The following is a 17768-nucleotide window of genomic DNA, read 5'->3' on the forward strand; positions in this document are numbered from 1 at the left end:
TCTTATTTGCTAGACACGTCCATGTGGACATTTGCCCCACAAGTCTTATTCTTTGTAACACACCACAACACATTTTTTTTTTCAGGAATATAATTTAAACCATCCTACCTAGAATATCAAGAAACGTGATTTCCCCAGGTAGACTTAACTATCCTTCCTCTTTTGCAGCTATTGCAATATATGGTCATTGCAATATGAACACACACACACACACACACACACACACACACACACACACACCCCGCAGCAATTATCTTCTGTTTTAGAAGGATGTATGTGAATGTCCATCTTTGCAACAGTTTAAACAACTTCAGGTCCAAGACCAAGTTTTGTGTTGTCAGAACTTAGCACAGTGCCTATAACATCGCATACTGAATAAACTGGTACAATGAATGAATGTGTTATTTTGCTTCTCCAACTATTCCTTAAGCTCCTTTGGGGCAGAGATGGAGCCTTAAATTATTTTTTATTCCCAATAATACCTAACAGTGCTGGGAACCTAGTCAACATTCAATAAATATGCACTGATTTATCTGCAGTTTCATAGCAAAAATTTCATTAAACAGAACACTTCTTGCTATCACCAAATACACTCAAGTAGAAACTAGATATTAATCCATCAAGGAACTATAAAAGATTTCTATACTGGATGAGAACTTATACTAAATCACCTCTAAATTCTTTTCCAATTCTGAAATTCTATTATTTTTATTTTTAAAAGACATTTAACTAGTGCAGGATTATAACCTTCTTAGATTAGAATAAACAAATATCATGAAAATATCACCATGACTCAGAAACCACTAAATTTTAAACGAATTTTTAAAAATCTCCAAAAGACTAAAGTATACTAAATAGTTAATGAACATTAGCAAGCCCTCAAAAGTTCATTTGAAAACTCATTGTTTAGAAAGAAGAAACCATTTTCCCACAAAACAACATGGAGGTTTTTAGACTCTCAGGGCAGTACATAAAATCTATTCCATGGGTACAAGATCAAGTACTAATACTGTTACAGAACTCAATCAACACTCATAATGTGGTTTATTTGGGGATGCCCGAAATATTCTTCTCCATACGACATCTGTATGAATGGGCAATCATCTGGGTAAGAAAAACCTGGTTTTCACCATGGCATTCAACTTTATTATAAAACAACCACATATGGCCAAAACATAAATTCTCAGTTCTGTAAAAATATACTTCATTGGTCTCACTGAAATGATTCTGTAACTTGCTCTACTGAGGTGCCTCAATGTCTATCGTTTCTTAAGTTTCTCTGTCACAACAGCATGATTTTTTTTTATACACAGATTTTGGCTGTAGTTTTCTAACATGTGAGGGCATATAACATATACAAGTCAGGAATTGTTGATCTATTATTGGCACATTTTTGCGGTACATCCTCAAAGGACTTTTTCTTTCAAGTTTATTGCTCAAGCATAAGGGCCTGTCTCCCTTCTCTGGCACTAGGTTTATGCTAATTATTCTAGAGAGGATGCTCCTAGTATTCCTGTCCAGCTCTGCAGAGTGCTGTGGTTAATCTCTGATGCTACTAAAGAGAGATCATTTGCTGCTGGCCGCTTTTTCTACTTTTTGCAGGGGAGATCTGATTTTTATCACCTTGTCGTTAATTATCCCACACAAAGCTTTCCTCCATCAGTTTATGATCCAGTTTTAAATGACAGTTTGTACAATTGTTTTTATTATTAAAAGAGTCAATGAATTCTTAGAGCTGCTGAAGCACATTGATGCATTCACTCAACACACATTTCTTGAGCGTTAGGTCTAAGACATAAAGGTGGGTACAAAGATGTCTCACACACAGATCCTGCCTTTTAGCAACCTGAAGTCTTGAATGGGCCATGAGATATGTTCTTAACATTTGCTTCCACACACTGTGGTTAGTTAAGTGTCAACAAAGAGGTAATACTAATTGTTTTGGTAGTTCATAAGGTCCCAGGTTCCAGATACCGCAGGATTAAATTCTTTTTCTTAACTCTGGCAAGTCTGAAGCTTAAATCTCAGAAGGCTGACATTTGCAGTAATGCTCAATTTAGGTCAATACTGACTTCAAGTCTTACACAGTGGATCCTAGCAAGAAAACACTGCAAGGGGCTACACTCCCCCGTGCTGTCTCTATATCTGCCACACTGGCCTCTTGTGATTCCTTTGCCTGGAATGTTCTTCTCCCAGATACCCACATACCTCCCTCTCTCAGTTCCTTTAGTTCTGCTCCAATGTGACTTTTTCAGAGAGGACAACCCTACTTAAAGTAGGACCCCTGTCCCTCTCTCTCCTTACACTGCTTTTTCCTTACAAAGCACTTACATCTGACATTATATTTTAAATGTATCTTTATTTTTTTGGCAGGGCCTTGTCATTTTTATCACTGCCTAACCCCATTGCCTGGAACTATTTATTATATGTTAAAGACAAATGCACATGGTTCTCTCTGAGGACACAGGGATTCTCCTTGTAGCCTCCCCTCCACCAGGCTATTCACTCTCTACAATGGGCATCTGCAATAATAGGAATCTCACTACCTAACATGACATTTTCAGAAAGTTGTTAACTTTTTGAAAGTTGAGTTTGTATTGAGCGAAAATCTTCTTTCCTAAAACTTCTGCTGTTGGTTCTATTTGGTGTTCTAGGACACGTGGAATCAGTTTAAAACATCTACACTTTCCACATGGCGGCTCTCTGAGCATCTCCTGTCTGTTCTCATAGTCCCATCAATCTTCTCAACTTTAGGCTATATATACCTTCAGCCAGGTCTCATATAAGGGTTTCTGGTCTCTCTTTTATGCTGGTCACAATCTCTTAAGTTATGGTGTAAAATACCCAGAAATTAGCACAGTATCTTTGTAATTCAAAGGTCTCAGTCCCTTTCCACAGCCGTTAAATGCTCACTGTACATTAGCACATGCCAAAAATGTCTCATCCACTTTTCCTCACTCACTCATCCCTTCATTCCACAGAATGAACTCTGGTGAGCACTTACACATGACCCACAGGACTGCTATTGTCTTTCATTCTGGGGATGTGGGAATGAACCCTACAGACGAGGCCTGGCCTTATAAAGTTTCTATCCCTAACAATTAGAGGTAATTCTTCCAACTAGAGGTTTGTTTTTGAAACAGAGGGATGCTAAATCTTAGAGCTAACAATTTACCCACTTGTGAAATCTAGAGTTAGGAAATTTCCTGCTTGTGAAATAGAATATTTGCACAGAGATTTATAAATTTACAACAGGAAAAGGGATGAGAATTAGATGGAGCTTCTGAAGAAATTAGTTCATATAGTCAAAGTGTTTTGTTGTGTGTGCGGTGGGATTGGGGACCCTCGGGGCAGAGGGCTGAACTCTCCATATTTCTCAAGGTACAGTATGTTATCAGGTCCTGCAAAGCCCCTCCCTCCCCATCTCCTTCATCTCCTCTTCCTCCTCTCTGTTTCTTTTCTTTCCTTTTATCACCTTACACCATTCTATTCCTCTTCACCACCATAAGTGAGCACTCTTCAAATAAATTTTGGTATATGTTCACCAAGTTGCTTTTTCTTAAAAAAAAATCTAACTAGACTTTTCTTAATATTGCTTTGAATTTATAAACTAATTTGTGAGGACTGAACATCTTTGTAATATCAAGTTTGTGCCATCCAAAGACATACAATGTCTTTCCATTTATTCAAATTGTCTTATATGTCATTGACTAGGCATTTAAAAGTTTTTAAGTTCTTGTGTATTCTTTTTTTTTTTTTTACTTTATAAACTTATTTATTTATTTATTTTTGGCTGCGTTGGGTCTTTGTTGCTGTGCACGGGCTTTCTCTACTTGCGGTGAGCGGGGGCTACTCTTCGTTGTGTGCGCGGGCTTCTCACTGCGGTGGTTTCTCTTGTTGCGGAGAGTGGGCTCTAGGTGCGTGGGCTTCAGTAGTTGGGGTGCGCAGGCTCAGTAGCTGTGGCCCGTGGGCTCTAGAGCTCAGGCTCAGTAGCTGTGGCACACAGGCTTAGTTGCTCCACGGCATGTGGGATCTTCTCAGACCAGGGCTCGAACCCGTGTCCCCTGCATTGGCAGGGGGATTCTTAACCACTGTGCCACCAGGGAAGTCTTTGTGTATTCTTGATTAGCTTAATTCCTAGGTATCTGATAGTTTTTGTTGCCATTCTGAGTGGTATCTTATTTTTTGTTAAATCTTTTAGTGGGTATGTATCTTTCTAGTAGGGAGTGTTTTATTTCATAGTTTAAAAATTAGACACAAAACAATAACACTAGATTTAAAGAAAAACTATATGAAGGCCAGATGTCCCAAAACAATAGGAATTATAAAATAATAAAAATGCAGGATTTTACAAGAAAACAGTAGTATAGGGGACAAAGGAGCAGCACTCATTATTTATATTAAATAGAAGACTCCAGATATAACCTAGAAACTTACTAGCCTTGTAATTAAAATGTAGAACCAGTGTTGGCCTAATCCTTAGCACAGGGTCACTGTATGGCTGGGAGGATCCAGATGTGGTCAGTGTTCTCAGTGAAATGGGAAAGAAGGGCCGTGGAGAGGAACCAGGCGAGGACAGAAGAATCCAAGTGGATCTGTTCGCCTGATAGGATGAGAGGATCGGGGAGGGTCTCCAAATCAGGGGTCCTGATTAGAAATACAAGATTATCTCCCTCCATATCATGATAAACCCACTTAATAGAGATTTTTAAACATGGATTTTGGTACAGGATCCACAACAGAGACTAAATATACAGTAAATCTCATTTGCTTCACATAGGAAAAAAATCCAGTACTCTGTCAGTGCTTTATTATTGGAGGGAAAAGATGTATTATTAAACAATCAATGGCAACATGGTCATAACAATCCATAACAGTGAAATAAAAGGAAATGTTCCCCATTCACTGACTGGCATTGGACGGCATCCGATGATCTAAGAAAAGCATTTAGATTCATGCCCTGTGTTAAACCCAAGCAAGTGAGGTGAAAGGCACTCATATATTATTCTTGTGGCCAGGAATTCACTGCACATTAAGTTGTCAAGGTGATAGATGACAAGAAATAAAGTTCTAGGGAAGAAAAAAGTATTAGTTTGAATAAACCACCATAACAAGGAAGTCCTAACTGAGGCATATTTTTGTTACTAGATGTAACAGGGATTCTGAAGTAGTGTTTCTCTCACAGCATCTACCGCCATCCCTACAGAGATGCGAAAGGTTTTCTTTAAAATTATGTTCACCATCAAATGATTTTTGTTTCATATTCTCCAAAGACTGAAGTAGAATATTGACATGTCGTGGGTACACAGAAACTTTATAAAACATATCGTAGACGAGGTCTTCATTTTGAGCCTACCCATTGGTGCTATCTGCTGTTTCATTAGCATTCTGAATTTCACCTTAAACAATAGGCTAATCTAATTACGAATTTCTGAGTCTCCATCTGTAAATTCAGATATGGCTAAAGAAAAAGATCTACTAGAGATCCCGGTTAGTATGGGACAGAGGACTGGGGGAGAGAGGTATTATAGAAGCAAGGATTCAGGGTACATTATCAAAATGAACTACTCTGAAATCCCTCTGCGGTCTATAATTTTTACCACCTGTGCTTTCCAGTGAACTGCCTGTGAGCATTATCGGCTGAAGGCCATGTGCCATGGCGTTGATGCTGATGGTTCTAAATCAGAGAAGCAGTTGAGTATGTACCAAAAATAAAAGTGGGGATTAACTCCAACCAAGCAGCTCAGATGCACCAACTCTTGTCCAGTGTGATCCTGCTGGTGCCAGCCAGTTTGCTCCTGGTGACTGGCTTAGTCCACAAGGAATTTTTTTTTTGGTAGGTGGTTTCAAGTCATTGAAATCATTCCCTTGGCTTGCCCCCCCTCCCCACCCAATTCAGAAAGCAGGAAATGTCTTTCCTGTGTAGCAGTCACAGAGCAGTCCCCTAGGGTTTTCAGGGGGCTTGTCTTCCAGTTCCTGCTTCTGGTTTCTAACTGTTAACTCTATATTTGGTAATGGCCTGACGATGGGCTGTTGTGGATTTGGTCATCATAAGATAACCTGGAGTCACGGAGCAGAGATCTAAAGCAATCTTATTTTTCCAGGAAGCAACGTGTTGACCTTTCAGGATTTCGTCTATTTTATTGAGTGTTTTGAGTAGTTGAATAATGTTGTTTATTTATAGCACAAGATTGGGTGTTTACGCTATGGGTCCTTGAGGGTCTGTGACTGTACAGAAATAGGATACGTACACTCTCCTGGTTTACAATGAGTTTATATTTGTTTCTTTGTTTCTTTCTGATGTAATCTAAGGAATGCTCTTTATGCATGCTCTTATCCCATGGCAGCCTTGAAAATAGCTACTTGCTCAGAAACGAATAAATATTTGTCAGATGAGTAAGACAAGTGTTGACTTTAATCATTTTACATCAGGGCAAGAAAGAATCAACATCCCATTGATAGTCGATGACTTCCTCCTTCCCCCAGTATCTTTAAAGCTACATAGTGTTAAACCTATAGGCACACAATCTTTTAGGAATAAAGAGATAATGAAATAGTGTTTGCCATTGGAAGAAGCCATTTAGAAAATAGTCCAAAACGATTGGATTCCTAGTTTACCACCAGAGTGCTCTTCTAACCCTACTTAGATTTTGCTTTGTCGTGTTTTCAAACCCCAAGCGTTAACTTGTTTTGTAAGTAAGATCAGAATGACTGCACTTTCATTTCACAAAAGGAAAATCAAGGCATAAAAACATATTTTGATTATTGTAAGATCACCTTTGAAATGGGAAAGGATTTTGAGCTTCACAGAGAACCTTTTGTTTATGAAGTTATCAGTCATTAAACCAATTTCAGAGGATTATCATAAGAGAGCTAAAATAAGAGATTAAATTCTCCCCCTTGGAAACATTACTTTCATTTGTAATATGAATACTGAGTGGTTTTACTTTCTTCAGTAATTTATATCTTATTTCTTTTCTCTTCAATGTTCACTATAGGTTGGAAGTTTTTTTTTTTAATAGCAGGTGTATAGTGAATAATCTTTTAGAGAATCTAAGCTGTAATTCAGAAAATCAATTCTTTTTATAACTTTCTATTTTAGTCATTTTGCACTTGTTTTTATACTTAAAATCCTGTTTTATGAGCCAAAATTTGGCCACAGGATCTGTGCAACTGTAATGATTCCATAATATCCCACAGCAGGGTGCACAGGGGTGAAAGCCACATGCTGGAGAACTGACCTGAGATCTGAACCCTCGCTGCATCCCTCTTGGCTTTGGGGGCATTACGTAACCTTTCAGACGAGAATTCTCACCTGAAAGATGGGACTAACCTACTCCCCAAGGGTCCTTCTGGGAGCTAAATAAAGTACATAAGGATTCTACACACAGGTAGCACAGGTTCCTTACCAGTATCACTCGATGCGAGTGCTATTAGCATCCTGGATTCTGTGGGAATGCCCCACCCAGTGCAGGATGCCCCCGAAAATGCCATGAGGACCCATAATGAGGGCTTTGTGAAATGATCACACTAAATCTATTGCTTATGCTGATTTTTTCTTCCATTCCTCTTTTTTAAAAATGTATATTTTGGAGTTGTATACTCATTCTTTGAGAATTAGCTCAAATTCACCTCCTGAAGTCCCTAACTTCCAGTAGCTGAGATGACATCATATTTAATGCTCTTGAAATCTATCACCATAAAAGCGCTTACACACCAAATGGCACTGCTTCTGTATTTGTACAGTCTGTAGACTATTAGCAGTCTGACGGCAGGGGCTGTACTGTATTTCTCTTTCAGTGTTTCGAGCACCCCACATAATGCCTGACATATCTCGGGTGCTTAGGGATGTTTGTTGAACAAATGGTCCATCCCATATGAATTCTGAGCCTGGTAACCTTCATGTTCTGATGGAATCTTCCTTTGGGGTATTTCACATTTTTTAGAATCCTGACATCTCAGACTACACTTCCTGTACCCAACTGGCGTCCATATTCTTCTTAAAGGCTGTAAGGATAAAACAGGCCTGTGTGTGAAGTGTCCAGATTAGGTCACCCATCTGAGGAGCAGGTACTCAGCGTGCTGGGCAGGGTGCTAAGTGGGATGCTTCTGTGCAGCAGAGAGACATGACGGGGGCTGTGCTCCAGGAAGAGGGTTCTGACCAGGGCTCAGGAAGAGATGCTTAAGTTGTTCTTGAATCCCCTTCTGAACTCACTGTGGCCACATCCCTAAATGATGTTCATCATAGACATTTCCATAGGTCCACACTACCATTGTCATTTATTTTGTTCCAAGTTAGCTACTAGTTCTTATAGATACTCTGTGTGGTTTCTCTTTTCTGCATTTCATCCTGCTATGAAATAAGTAAACAAGAGAAACGACTACATACTCCAATATAAAATTAAAAATTAAAAAAAAAAAAAGGAGAAACGACTCCTGTGCTTGTTCATAAGCAAGTCCTGTGGCAGTGCTGGTGCTGTGCGTGGCACAGTAATAAAGACAGACATAGAGTTCTCCTGCAGATCTATGTCACCTCCCTCTGCTATTTCCCAAACTTACCACTCCAAAATTCGCCCTTCTCTACTACCTACCTTGTTGCCACATCCTGCTACCTCCCTTACCTCACAATCGCTCAGCAGATGTGTCACTTACTATTTCACAGAAGCTACAAGGCACACACTCCCATCTTACTGTGCCTCTCCTCTCCTGCAATAAAATGCATCTGTAGCCATCGTTACTATTCTTGTGGAAGGTACACCCTCCACCCAAATCAAGGATAATCCCACCTGGATCCTGGATCCATCACATCCTTCCTCCTGACCATTCTTCTCTTACCCTGGACTACCGGGTCTTATATCCAACTGCTCACTTCTCCACTTGGATATCTAACATATTTCAAACTCAACAGGCTCAAAAACAAACTTTTTCCAAGTGGCTCAGGCCCCAAAATCTTAAGAGTCATTCTTGATTTCTCTTTTTCTCTCATACATATCACTCACGCTCAGTTCAATCTTCTAGCAAGTCTTAATGTTTTTTCCTTCCAAATATATCCAGAACCACGGCTTCAGTCCTGGTCCAAGCCATCTGATTCATATCTTCCCTGGATTATTGCACTAGCCTTCTCAGTAATCTCCCTGCTTCAGCTCTTGCCCCCCCCCCCATACTGTATTCTCAACACCTAGAGTGGTCTTGTCAAAACCTAAGTCAGATAATGCCAACCCTCCAAACATGTCCCACCCTTGTCAGAGCAAGGACAGAACCTTTACAGGGGCCTCCAGGCCCTACATGATCCGGCAGCTGTTACCTCTCAGGCCTCATTCTTCTACCACTCTTCTCCTCACTCTGCTGTAGCCCACTGGCCACCTGGCTTTTCCCTCAACATGCGAGGAATACCCATGCTTCAGGCCTGCGACATCACCAGGGGTCTTCCTAGGATCATCTCAACATTCAAACTTATAGTATTATCATAAACCTCATTTGGTAACAGAATCATTGGAAAGAAACAGGATTGGAGTCACAGCTTGTCAGCCAGGCAGCATCAGACTCTCTCCCTTTGGGGGAATCTTCACAACTGCCTGTGTGGTGGTCCACACCGCTGCCCAGGAGCTAGTCTCTCCCTAAGCTTCTCCACGATCGTCTCAGATGCAAGAAAAAGAGATCCACTGTAGGCAGATTCCGGATTTACTCTGGCTTTGATGCCTTATGCTCCAAAGGAGCCAATAGCTCTTGTAACTCAGTAGATACACCTTCCATATATCAAGGGACATGCCCAGTTACAAGTGTCACCACAGTCACAGAAATCCCATCTATGGCTTCCTACCAGGCGCTTATCATTCTCCCAGCCCAGATGCAGTTGACCAATCAGCAGCCATTTATGCCATAAGCAATGTTGCCTAGTAACACAGTTAACATTCTACCTTTATCAGGCTCCCAGGGAAGCTGAGCTAGAAAGCTGAGAAAGCCAAATGTCAAATTCTCCTGCAGAAGGGGAGGGGTCCTGTGACTGCTTTGTTCATCGTGTCTCTTACTCTTTCTGTTCCCTCTGTCTGGATGGCTCCTCCTGGGACATCTGCAAGGCCCGCTTCCGTGACATCTGCAAGGCCCGCTGCCGCACCGACTTCAGTTCCCTCCTCAAAAGTCACCTCCCAGTGAGGCCACCCTATTTGAGAACCACAACTCTTAATCTCACCTGCTGTGATCTCCTACCATCCTCGTATGCTTTATTTTCTTTTTCATTGTCCTTATTACCTTCTAACATATATAATTTACCAACTGATTTTGCTTATTTTGCTTGTTTTTTCCCCCACAGAATTTAAGTTCTTTAAGGCTGGGGTATTTGTCTTTTATTTCTTTCCTCCGGCACTGATAATGCTTGGCCCCTAGAACAGTGCCTGGCACACAGTAGATTCTTCAACAACTATTTGTTTTATTTATGAATGAATTAATGCCCTTTCTCTCTTTCAAACTCTAGTTTTTCATTGGCATCCTTTTGTTTGGTGGGGGGAGGAGGGCAAGATATTTTCAGCCCACAAATAAAAAGCAGCATGGTGTTAGGGATTAAGGATAGGGACTTTGGGGCCAAACTGCTTGGACTTCAGTAAGGGTTTTGCTACTCACCTTGGAAGTTTCTCTAATCTCTCTGTGCCTTAGTTTTGCATCTATAAACGGGGATGATAATAGTATATCCTAGGGTTGGCATGAGGATGAAATGATTTAAAACATGTGTAAAGTGTTCAGAAGAGTGCCTGACACGTAGGAAGCACTAGATGTTAACTATTATTAAAATCAACATTAAAAAGGTCTTTATTTCTCCTCTGCACCACTTCTAGCTATTTCCCTCTCTCCTGGCTCTCCTTCCTCTCAGATGATCTACTTGAAAGTTCCATAAGCCTTTAACTCCAATTCACTTTTCCAACCAGTGACACTAAGATTTCTAATGCCCTATTTACTGCTTTTCTCCCCTTAGCCCGTGAGTTAGTTGAACCACCTGCCATCACTGACCACACCTGAGCCCCTCCTCTCTCTTGGTTTCCCCCCATCCTTATGGCTGCCCCTACTCAGCCTTCTCCAGAGGAGTCTCCTTTTCATTCATTCACTCTTTACTGTTATTCCTGACATCATCTCACCAACCACATTCTCCTGGGGTGACTCCATTCCCGGGCATGGCTTCAACTCTCATGCTGATGACACCCAAAGGGTGTCAATCCTAATGACTGTTTCCTAGAGACGTCATGTCCTTTCTCATAACCATGACTTGGAGCTTTCCTTCCTCTTCCTGGCACTTTCTTCATCCCCAGCTCCCTTTTCCTGACTGGTTCTCAAGTTTTAATATACCATTTCTCTTGTTCCTCTCCTTTGGACTTGCATAGAGCTTTTCAGAAAAAAAAAAAAAAACAACTCTAGCACAGTATAACCTTTTCTGTTGTTTGTTTATTTAGTTTCCCCCTAGAAATGAACTGCTTACAGGTATATATGTCCTCAAAGTATGGTGCCTGATACATAGGTTTGCAAAAAATCTGGATTCAATATATGAATATACAGTATCTATATAGAACAATTTATGATTCAGGTACAATTTAACTCAGAACTAAGCATTGGGTAAGATAATATCTCATCAAAATGTCAGTCCTCCCAGAAAATCTTATCAGGGGTAAATATAAGAGATAAAGAAAAACATTCCATTTTAACAATATAAATGGCACTCTGGCTATACATAATATATTTTGCTATATTCTATATTTTGCTGTGGGTATAAAACCAACTTTGAAAGATAAAGGGCTCCCTTTGATGTTTGTGACATCAAATATTACTTGACTATAGTCAACTGCTCTTTGAGCTCTGTTAAATCTTACAAGTACCGTATTTATCTAATTAGGAAAGTTTGGGAAATCAGGCTTCAGGCTCCCTGCCATGATTACAAACACCATGCATAAGTACAGAAGAGCAACTAATACATACATGGTTAAAAATCACACACTCTTTTTAAAGAGGTTTCAACGGCTTAGAGACTTGCTCTGGCTCTGTTTTTTTTTTTTTTTTTTTTTTCGGTACGCGGGCCTCTCACTGTTGTGGCCTCTCCCGTTGCGGAGCACAGGCTCCGGACACGCAGGCTCAGCGGCCATGGTTCACGGGCCCAGCCAATCCGCGGCATGTGGGATCTTCCCGGACCGGGGCACGAACTCGCGTCCCCTGCATCGGCAGGCGGACTCTCAACCACTGCGCCACCAGGGAAGCCCCTGGCTCTGTTTTGACATGAGTCTAGGGACCTACCTGCAAAGTGCATCCGAACACACCGATCATCAGCATGGCCACGGACAAGTAATCGGTAAATACATCCCACCATGGCTTCAGAACCCGGAAGGCAGGCTGCTGCTCAGAGAACTGCCGGAACTCTGTCACCGGAATCATGTTTCTGAGAAAAGAGAGATTACTGGTGAATTAATTTATCCTTATGCACAACATACTGCATTGTTAACAGCATTTGAAATTCTGCTTCAACTCGTCGGATTCAGTGGTCGGAATCAGTCCAGGAGCTGTCACAGCACCTCAGAGTTTGAACAAGCTATTGAGAAATCCACCAATTGAGGATAAGGAGCCCCATGTCGAAAAATCAAGTACCTTTGCTAACTCTTGTCTAACCAGTGGGTGCCCTTTAGCTCCACATGGACCAGAGAGAGCATGACCAGAGCCACCCGTTATTTCCTGGTCTCCCTTCCCCTAAACGGAGCACAAAGATGGCAGAAAGAGCAGAGCCCATCCTTTAAAATGTTTCTGCTATTTATCTTATCATCTTGGGTTTTTGCTTCAAACTATTTTTTTAAGTGTATCCTCAGCATTGGTTTGTATTAATTATTTACTAAGCCCTATTTGTGAAGCCTTTTGCTTGCTCCCTGGGGAAGGCAAACGACTTTGCCACTGGTCCTCTTCTTGTAAAAGGGACAATCTCATTGTGGGGAGGAGGTGTTGGGGAGAACTTCAATTTTTTTTTTTGCCCTCCCTCTTTTTTTGGTTCCTGTGCTTTTGACTTGATTTTTTTCTCTATTTCCTAAATTTCACTGTGAACCTCAAACTTATCCTCTGACAGTTTTCTCTGGAAACACCAACTCTATCTAAATGACAGAGGATAAATGAATAAGGTGCACTGAGGCTCTGGGAAAAGGGGAAAAGAGACACATCCTTTTCTTAGCCTGTGTTGTCCTTTCTTATCGCTCAGTCCCACTGCCTGTATTATGATCTAAGACTTGAAGGTAACCATCCAGCTACAGGGAGAAGGAATATTCTTTCCTTATCTCATGGCAAGGAATAAGGGTGGCCAGTGAGGGCCAAAAAGACAGTTTCTCTCCCTTTTGCCATCTTTGGATCCAATAATCTTGCTCTTTCCACCTGCCCTTGTTATTTAGTCTGATTAAAGGCAGGGAAAAGCTACATTTGGTGCTCATTCTTCCAAGCCTTTTTGTTTCCTGGATCTTCTCTTCCCTAATAGTGAATTAAAGGCTGTACAATAAACAGCCTAAAGAAAACCAGAGCCTCTTCTTTGAGTTCACTGCTGTTTATCTTTGGAAACTATTATAATGTGTTCCATTCCATCTCACTGCTTTATCTGACTTTTTCTTAAGCAGTCTTCCTTAACATGACGTTGAAAATTCAACCGCTTCATGCTGCTTTCACCTATGACCTACCTACTCGACATCTTTGCAGCATTTGATATGATTGCCTCATTTTATTGAAACACAACTTTCCTTTTCTTCTTTTTTTTTTTAATGTTTATTTATTTTTGGCTGCGCCAGGTCTTAGTTGTGGCACTCGGGCTTTTCGTTGTTGTGGCATGAGGACTTCTTAGTTGTGGCACGCAAACTCTTAGTTGCAGCATGCACGCAGGATCTAGTTCTCCAACCAGGGATGGAACCAGGGTCCCCTGCATTGGGAGTGCGGAGTCCTACCCACTGGACCACCATGAAAAGTCCCAAAACACAACTTTCTTAACTCTACTTTGTTACCACCACTGGGCTGGAAGTTTCTTGAAGGGGGAAAACCTATATGTTATGCATATGTGTGTTCTCAAAACATATGTTGCAGGCAAGCCACCCAAGCTAAATGAAAAACTTCACTTATTCCTAGTGTTATTAGCATTTCAGACTAGTCCAAAGTTTGATTTTCCTGACCTTTCACGACCTTTTTCTTCTCAATGGATCATTATAATCTCATGGCCCCAAATGTTTTCTCGTCACAGCTATCCAGTGGCGGTCACAGACAGGCACGAACTCATCTTAACTTCCACATTCTGCCTAAAAGCTACTGTCTTGTTCTATTTTGCACCTCTACCACTTACCACAGTGCCTGGAAAACAAGAGGCCCTGAACAACTGTCTGTTAAATTGATGGGTGAATTCGGATGCTTGTTCGTGGAGCAATGCTCACTCAATCAGATTGGGGGGGGACCCTAGCCAGCTACAGTGACAGCACTAACAAGTATGGTGCCTGTGCTGTAGTCTACATCCTTTGATAGATTTAGTTATTGTCTCCTTCATGATAACTTCCTGTACATCTTGGAGGGAATTGGGCTTGTTCTTTGAAGCAAGGAACAATTTCAGGAATAAAATATACCAATGTGTATTTTATTGAGAGCTGCGTTCTCAAACTTTTTGACCTCAGGATCCTTTCATGTTCTAAAATGTAGTGAGGAGGACCTCAAAGAGCACTTTTTAGGTGGGTGATACCTATCAATACTGGCCACATGAGAAATTAAAACCAAGAAATTTCAAAAATATATATTAACTCACTTAAAAATAACAAAACCATTACAAGTTAACATAAATTGTTATTACAAAAAATAACTATATTCTCCAACACAAAAACAATTAATGAGAATAATAGCATTGTTTTATATTTTTGTAAATCTCTTTAAAAGCTGGCTTAATAGAATATAGCTGGATTCTCATATCTGCTTATTCAATCTGCTGAGATTTTTTTTTTTTTTTTTTTGCTGTACGCGGGCCTCTCACTGTTGTGGCTTCTCCCGTTGTGCAGCACAGGATCCAGACGCGCAGGCTCAGCGGCCATGGCTCACGGGCCCAGCCGCTCCGCGGCATGTGGGATCTTCCCGGACCGAGGCACGAACCCGTGTCCTCTGTATCAGCAGGTGGACTCTCAACCACTGCGTCACCAGGGAAGCCCGAGATATGTTGTTTTGATTGAAATTTATGAATCAAATATATGTGCAGTTAGCAAAAGGAGGACTTTCTTAACAGACTTTTTATATAATTGGGGATATTAACTTTTGATAATATATCAAACTAACCTGGTTAGTTGCAATATGGAATCTGAAAACTATATCAATGAACTTTTCAAACTCCTTGATGTTAAAACTCATTCGTCAGGGAGGACCTTCAAGATGGTGGAGAAGTAAGACATGGAGATCACCTTCCCCCCCACAACTACATCAAAAATACATCTACATGTGGAACCACTCCTATAGAACACCTACTGAACGCTGGCAGAAGACCTCAGACTTCCCAAAAGGCAAGAAACTCCACAAGTACCTGGGTACGGAAAAAGAAAAAAGGAAAAACAGAGACAAAAAATAGGGACAGGACCTGCACCAGTGGGAAGGAGCTGTGAAGAAGGAAAGGTTTCCACACACTAGGAAGCTCCTTCGCGGGCGGAGACTGCGGGTGGCGGAGGGGGACAGCTTCGGAGCCACGGAGGAGAGCACAGCAACAGGGGTGCGGAGGGCAAAGCGAAGAGATTCCCGCACAGAGGATCGGTGCCGACCGGCACTCACCAGCCTGAGAGGCTTGTCTGCTCACCCGCCGGGGTGGGCGGGGCTGGGAGCTGAGGCTCGGGCTTCGGTTGGAGCGCAGGGAGAGGGCTGGGGTTGGCAGCGTAAACACAGCCTGCAGGGGGCTAGTGCGCTACAGCTAGCAGGGAGGGAGTCCGGGAGAAAGTCTGGACTTACAGAAGAGGCAAGAGACCATTGTTTCCGGGTTCGCGAGGAGAGGGGATTAAAAGCGCCACTTGAAGGCGCAACAGAAACGGGTGCGAGCCGCGGCTAGCAGCCGGGACCCCACAGACGGGCATGAGATGCTAAGGCCGCTGCTGCCGCCACCAAGAAGCCTGTGTGCGAGCACAGGTCACTATCCACACCTCCCCTCCTGGGAGCCTGTGCAGCCCGCCACTGCAGGGTCCCGTGATCCAGGGACAACTTCCCCGGGAGAACGCACGGCGCGCCTCAGGCTGGTGCAACGTCACAGTGGCCTCTGCCGCCGCAGGCCCGCCCCGCAATCCGTACCCCTCCCTCCCCCCGGCTTGAGTGAGCCAGAGCCCCCGAATCAGCGGCTCCTTTAACTCCGTCCTGTCTGAGCGAAGAACAGACGCCCTCAGGCGACCTACACGCAGAGGCGTGGCCAAATCCAAAGCTGAGCCCCAGGAGCTGTGCGGAAAAAGAAGAGAAAGGGAAATCTCTCCCAGCAGCCTCAGAAGCAGCGGATTAAATCTCCACAATCAGCTTCATGTACCCTGCATCTGTGGAATACCTGAATAGACAACGAATCATCCCAAATTGAGGAGGTGGACTTTGGGAGCAACTGTAGACTTGGGGTTTGCTGTCTGCGACTTATTTGTTTCTAATTTTTATGTTTATCTCAGTATAGATTTTAGCACTTGTTATCATTGGTGGATTTGTTTATTGGTTTGGTTGTTCTCTTCTTTTTTTTATTTATTTAAATAATTTTTTCATCTATTATTATTCTCTTTTTCATTCTTTTTTTCTCCCTTTTTTCTGAGCCGTGTGGCTGACAGGGTCTTGGTGCTCTGACCTGGTGTCAGGCCTGAGCCTCTGAGGTGGGAGAGCTGAGTTAATGACATTGGACCACCAGTGACCTCCCAGCGCCACGTAATATAAATCAGCGAGAGCTCTCGCACAGATCTCCATCTCAATGGTAAGACCAAGCTCCACCCAACTGCCAGCAAGCTCCAGTGCTGGACGCCCCACGCCAATCAACTAGCAAGACAGGAGCACAACCCTGCCCATTAGCAGAGAGGCTGCCTAAAGCCATACTCAGTTCACAGACACCCCGAAACACACCACCGGATGCGGCCCTGCCCACAAGAAAGACAAGATCCAGCCCTACCCACCAGAACAGAGGCACCAGTCCCCTCTACCAGGAAGCCTACACAAGCCACTGAACCAACCTCAGCCACTGGGGGGCAGACACCAAAAACAACGGAAACTAGGAACCTGCAGCCTGCGAAAAGGAGACCCCAAACACAGGAAATTAAACGAAATGAGAAAACAGAGAAATATGCAGCAGACGAAGGAGCAAGGTAAAAACCCACCAGACCAAACAAATGAAGAGGCAATAGGCAGTTTACCTGAAAAAGAATTCAGAATAATGGTAGTAAAGATGATCCAAATTCTTGGAAATAGAATAGACAAAATGCAAGAAACATTCAACAAGGACCTAGAAGAGCTAAAGAGGAAACAAGCAACAATGAACAACACAATAAATGAAATTAAAAATACTCTAGATGGGATCAATACCAGAATAACTGAGGCAGAAGAATGGATAAGTGACCTGGAAGATAAAATAATGGAAATAACTATTGCAGAGCAGAATAAAGAAAAAAGAATGAAAAGAATTGAGAACAGTCTCAGAACTCTGGGACAACATTAAATGCACCAACATTCAAATTATAGGGGTCCCAGAAGAAGAAGAGAAAAAGAAAGGGTCTGAGAAAATATTTGAAGAGATTATGGTTGAAAACTTCCCT

The 17768-nt window shown here is 42.1% G+C and overlaps 1 protein-coding gene across 1 annotated transcript in view; it reads right to left on the reverse strand.

Annotated features, from left to right (window-relative positions):
* Nucleotides 1-17768, reverse strand: part of LRRC8C (leucine rich repeat containing 8 VRAC subunit C) — a 90904-nt gene that overhangs the window by 21288 nt on the left and 51848 nt on the right. Inside the window, exon 2 of the mRNA XM_004263004.3 lies at nucleotides 12271-12412. Coding sequence (XP_004263052.1) covers nucleotides 12271-12408 — 138 coding nt within the window. The 5' untranslated portion in view covers nucleotides 12409-12412. The remainder of the gene's footprint in view (nucleotides 1-12270; nucleotides 12413-17768) is intronic.

The sequence above is a fragment of the Orcinus orca genome, chromosome 1 (genome assembly GCF_937001465.1).
Source record: "Orcinus orca chromosome 1, mOrcOrc1.1, whole genome shotgun sequence".
In the NCBI taxonomy this organism is placed as follows: Eukaryota; Metazoa; Chordata; class Mammalia; order Artiodactyla; family Delphinidae; genus Orcinus; species Orcinus orca.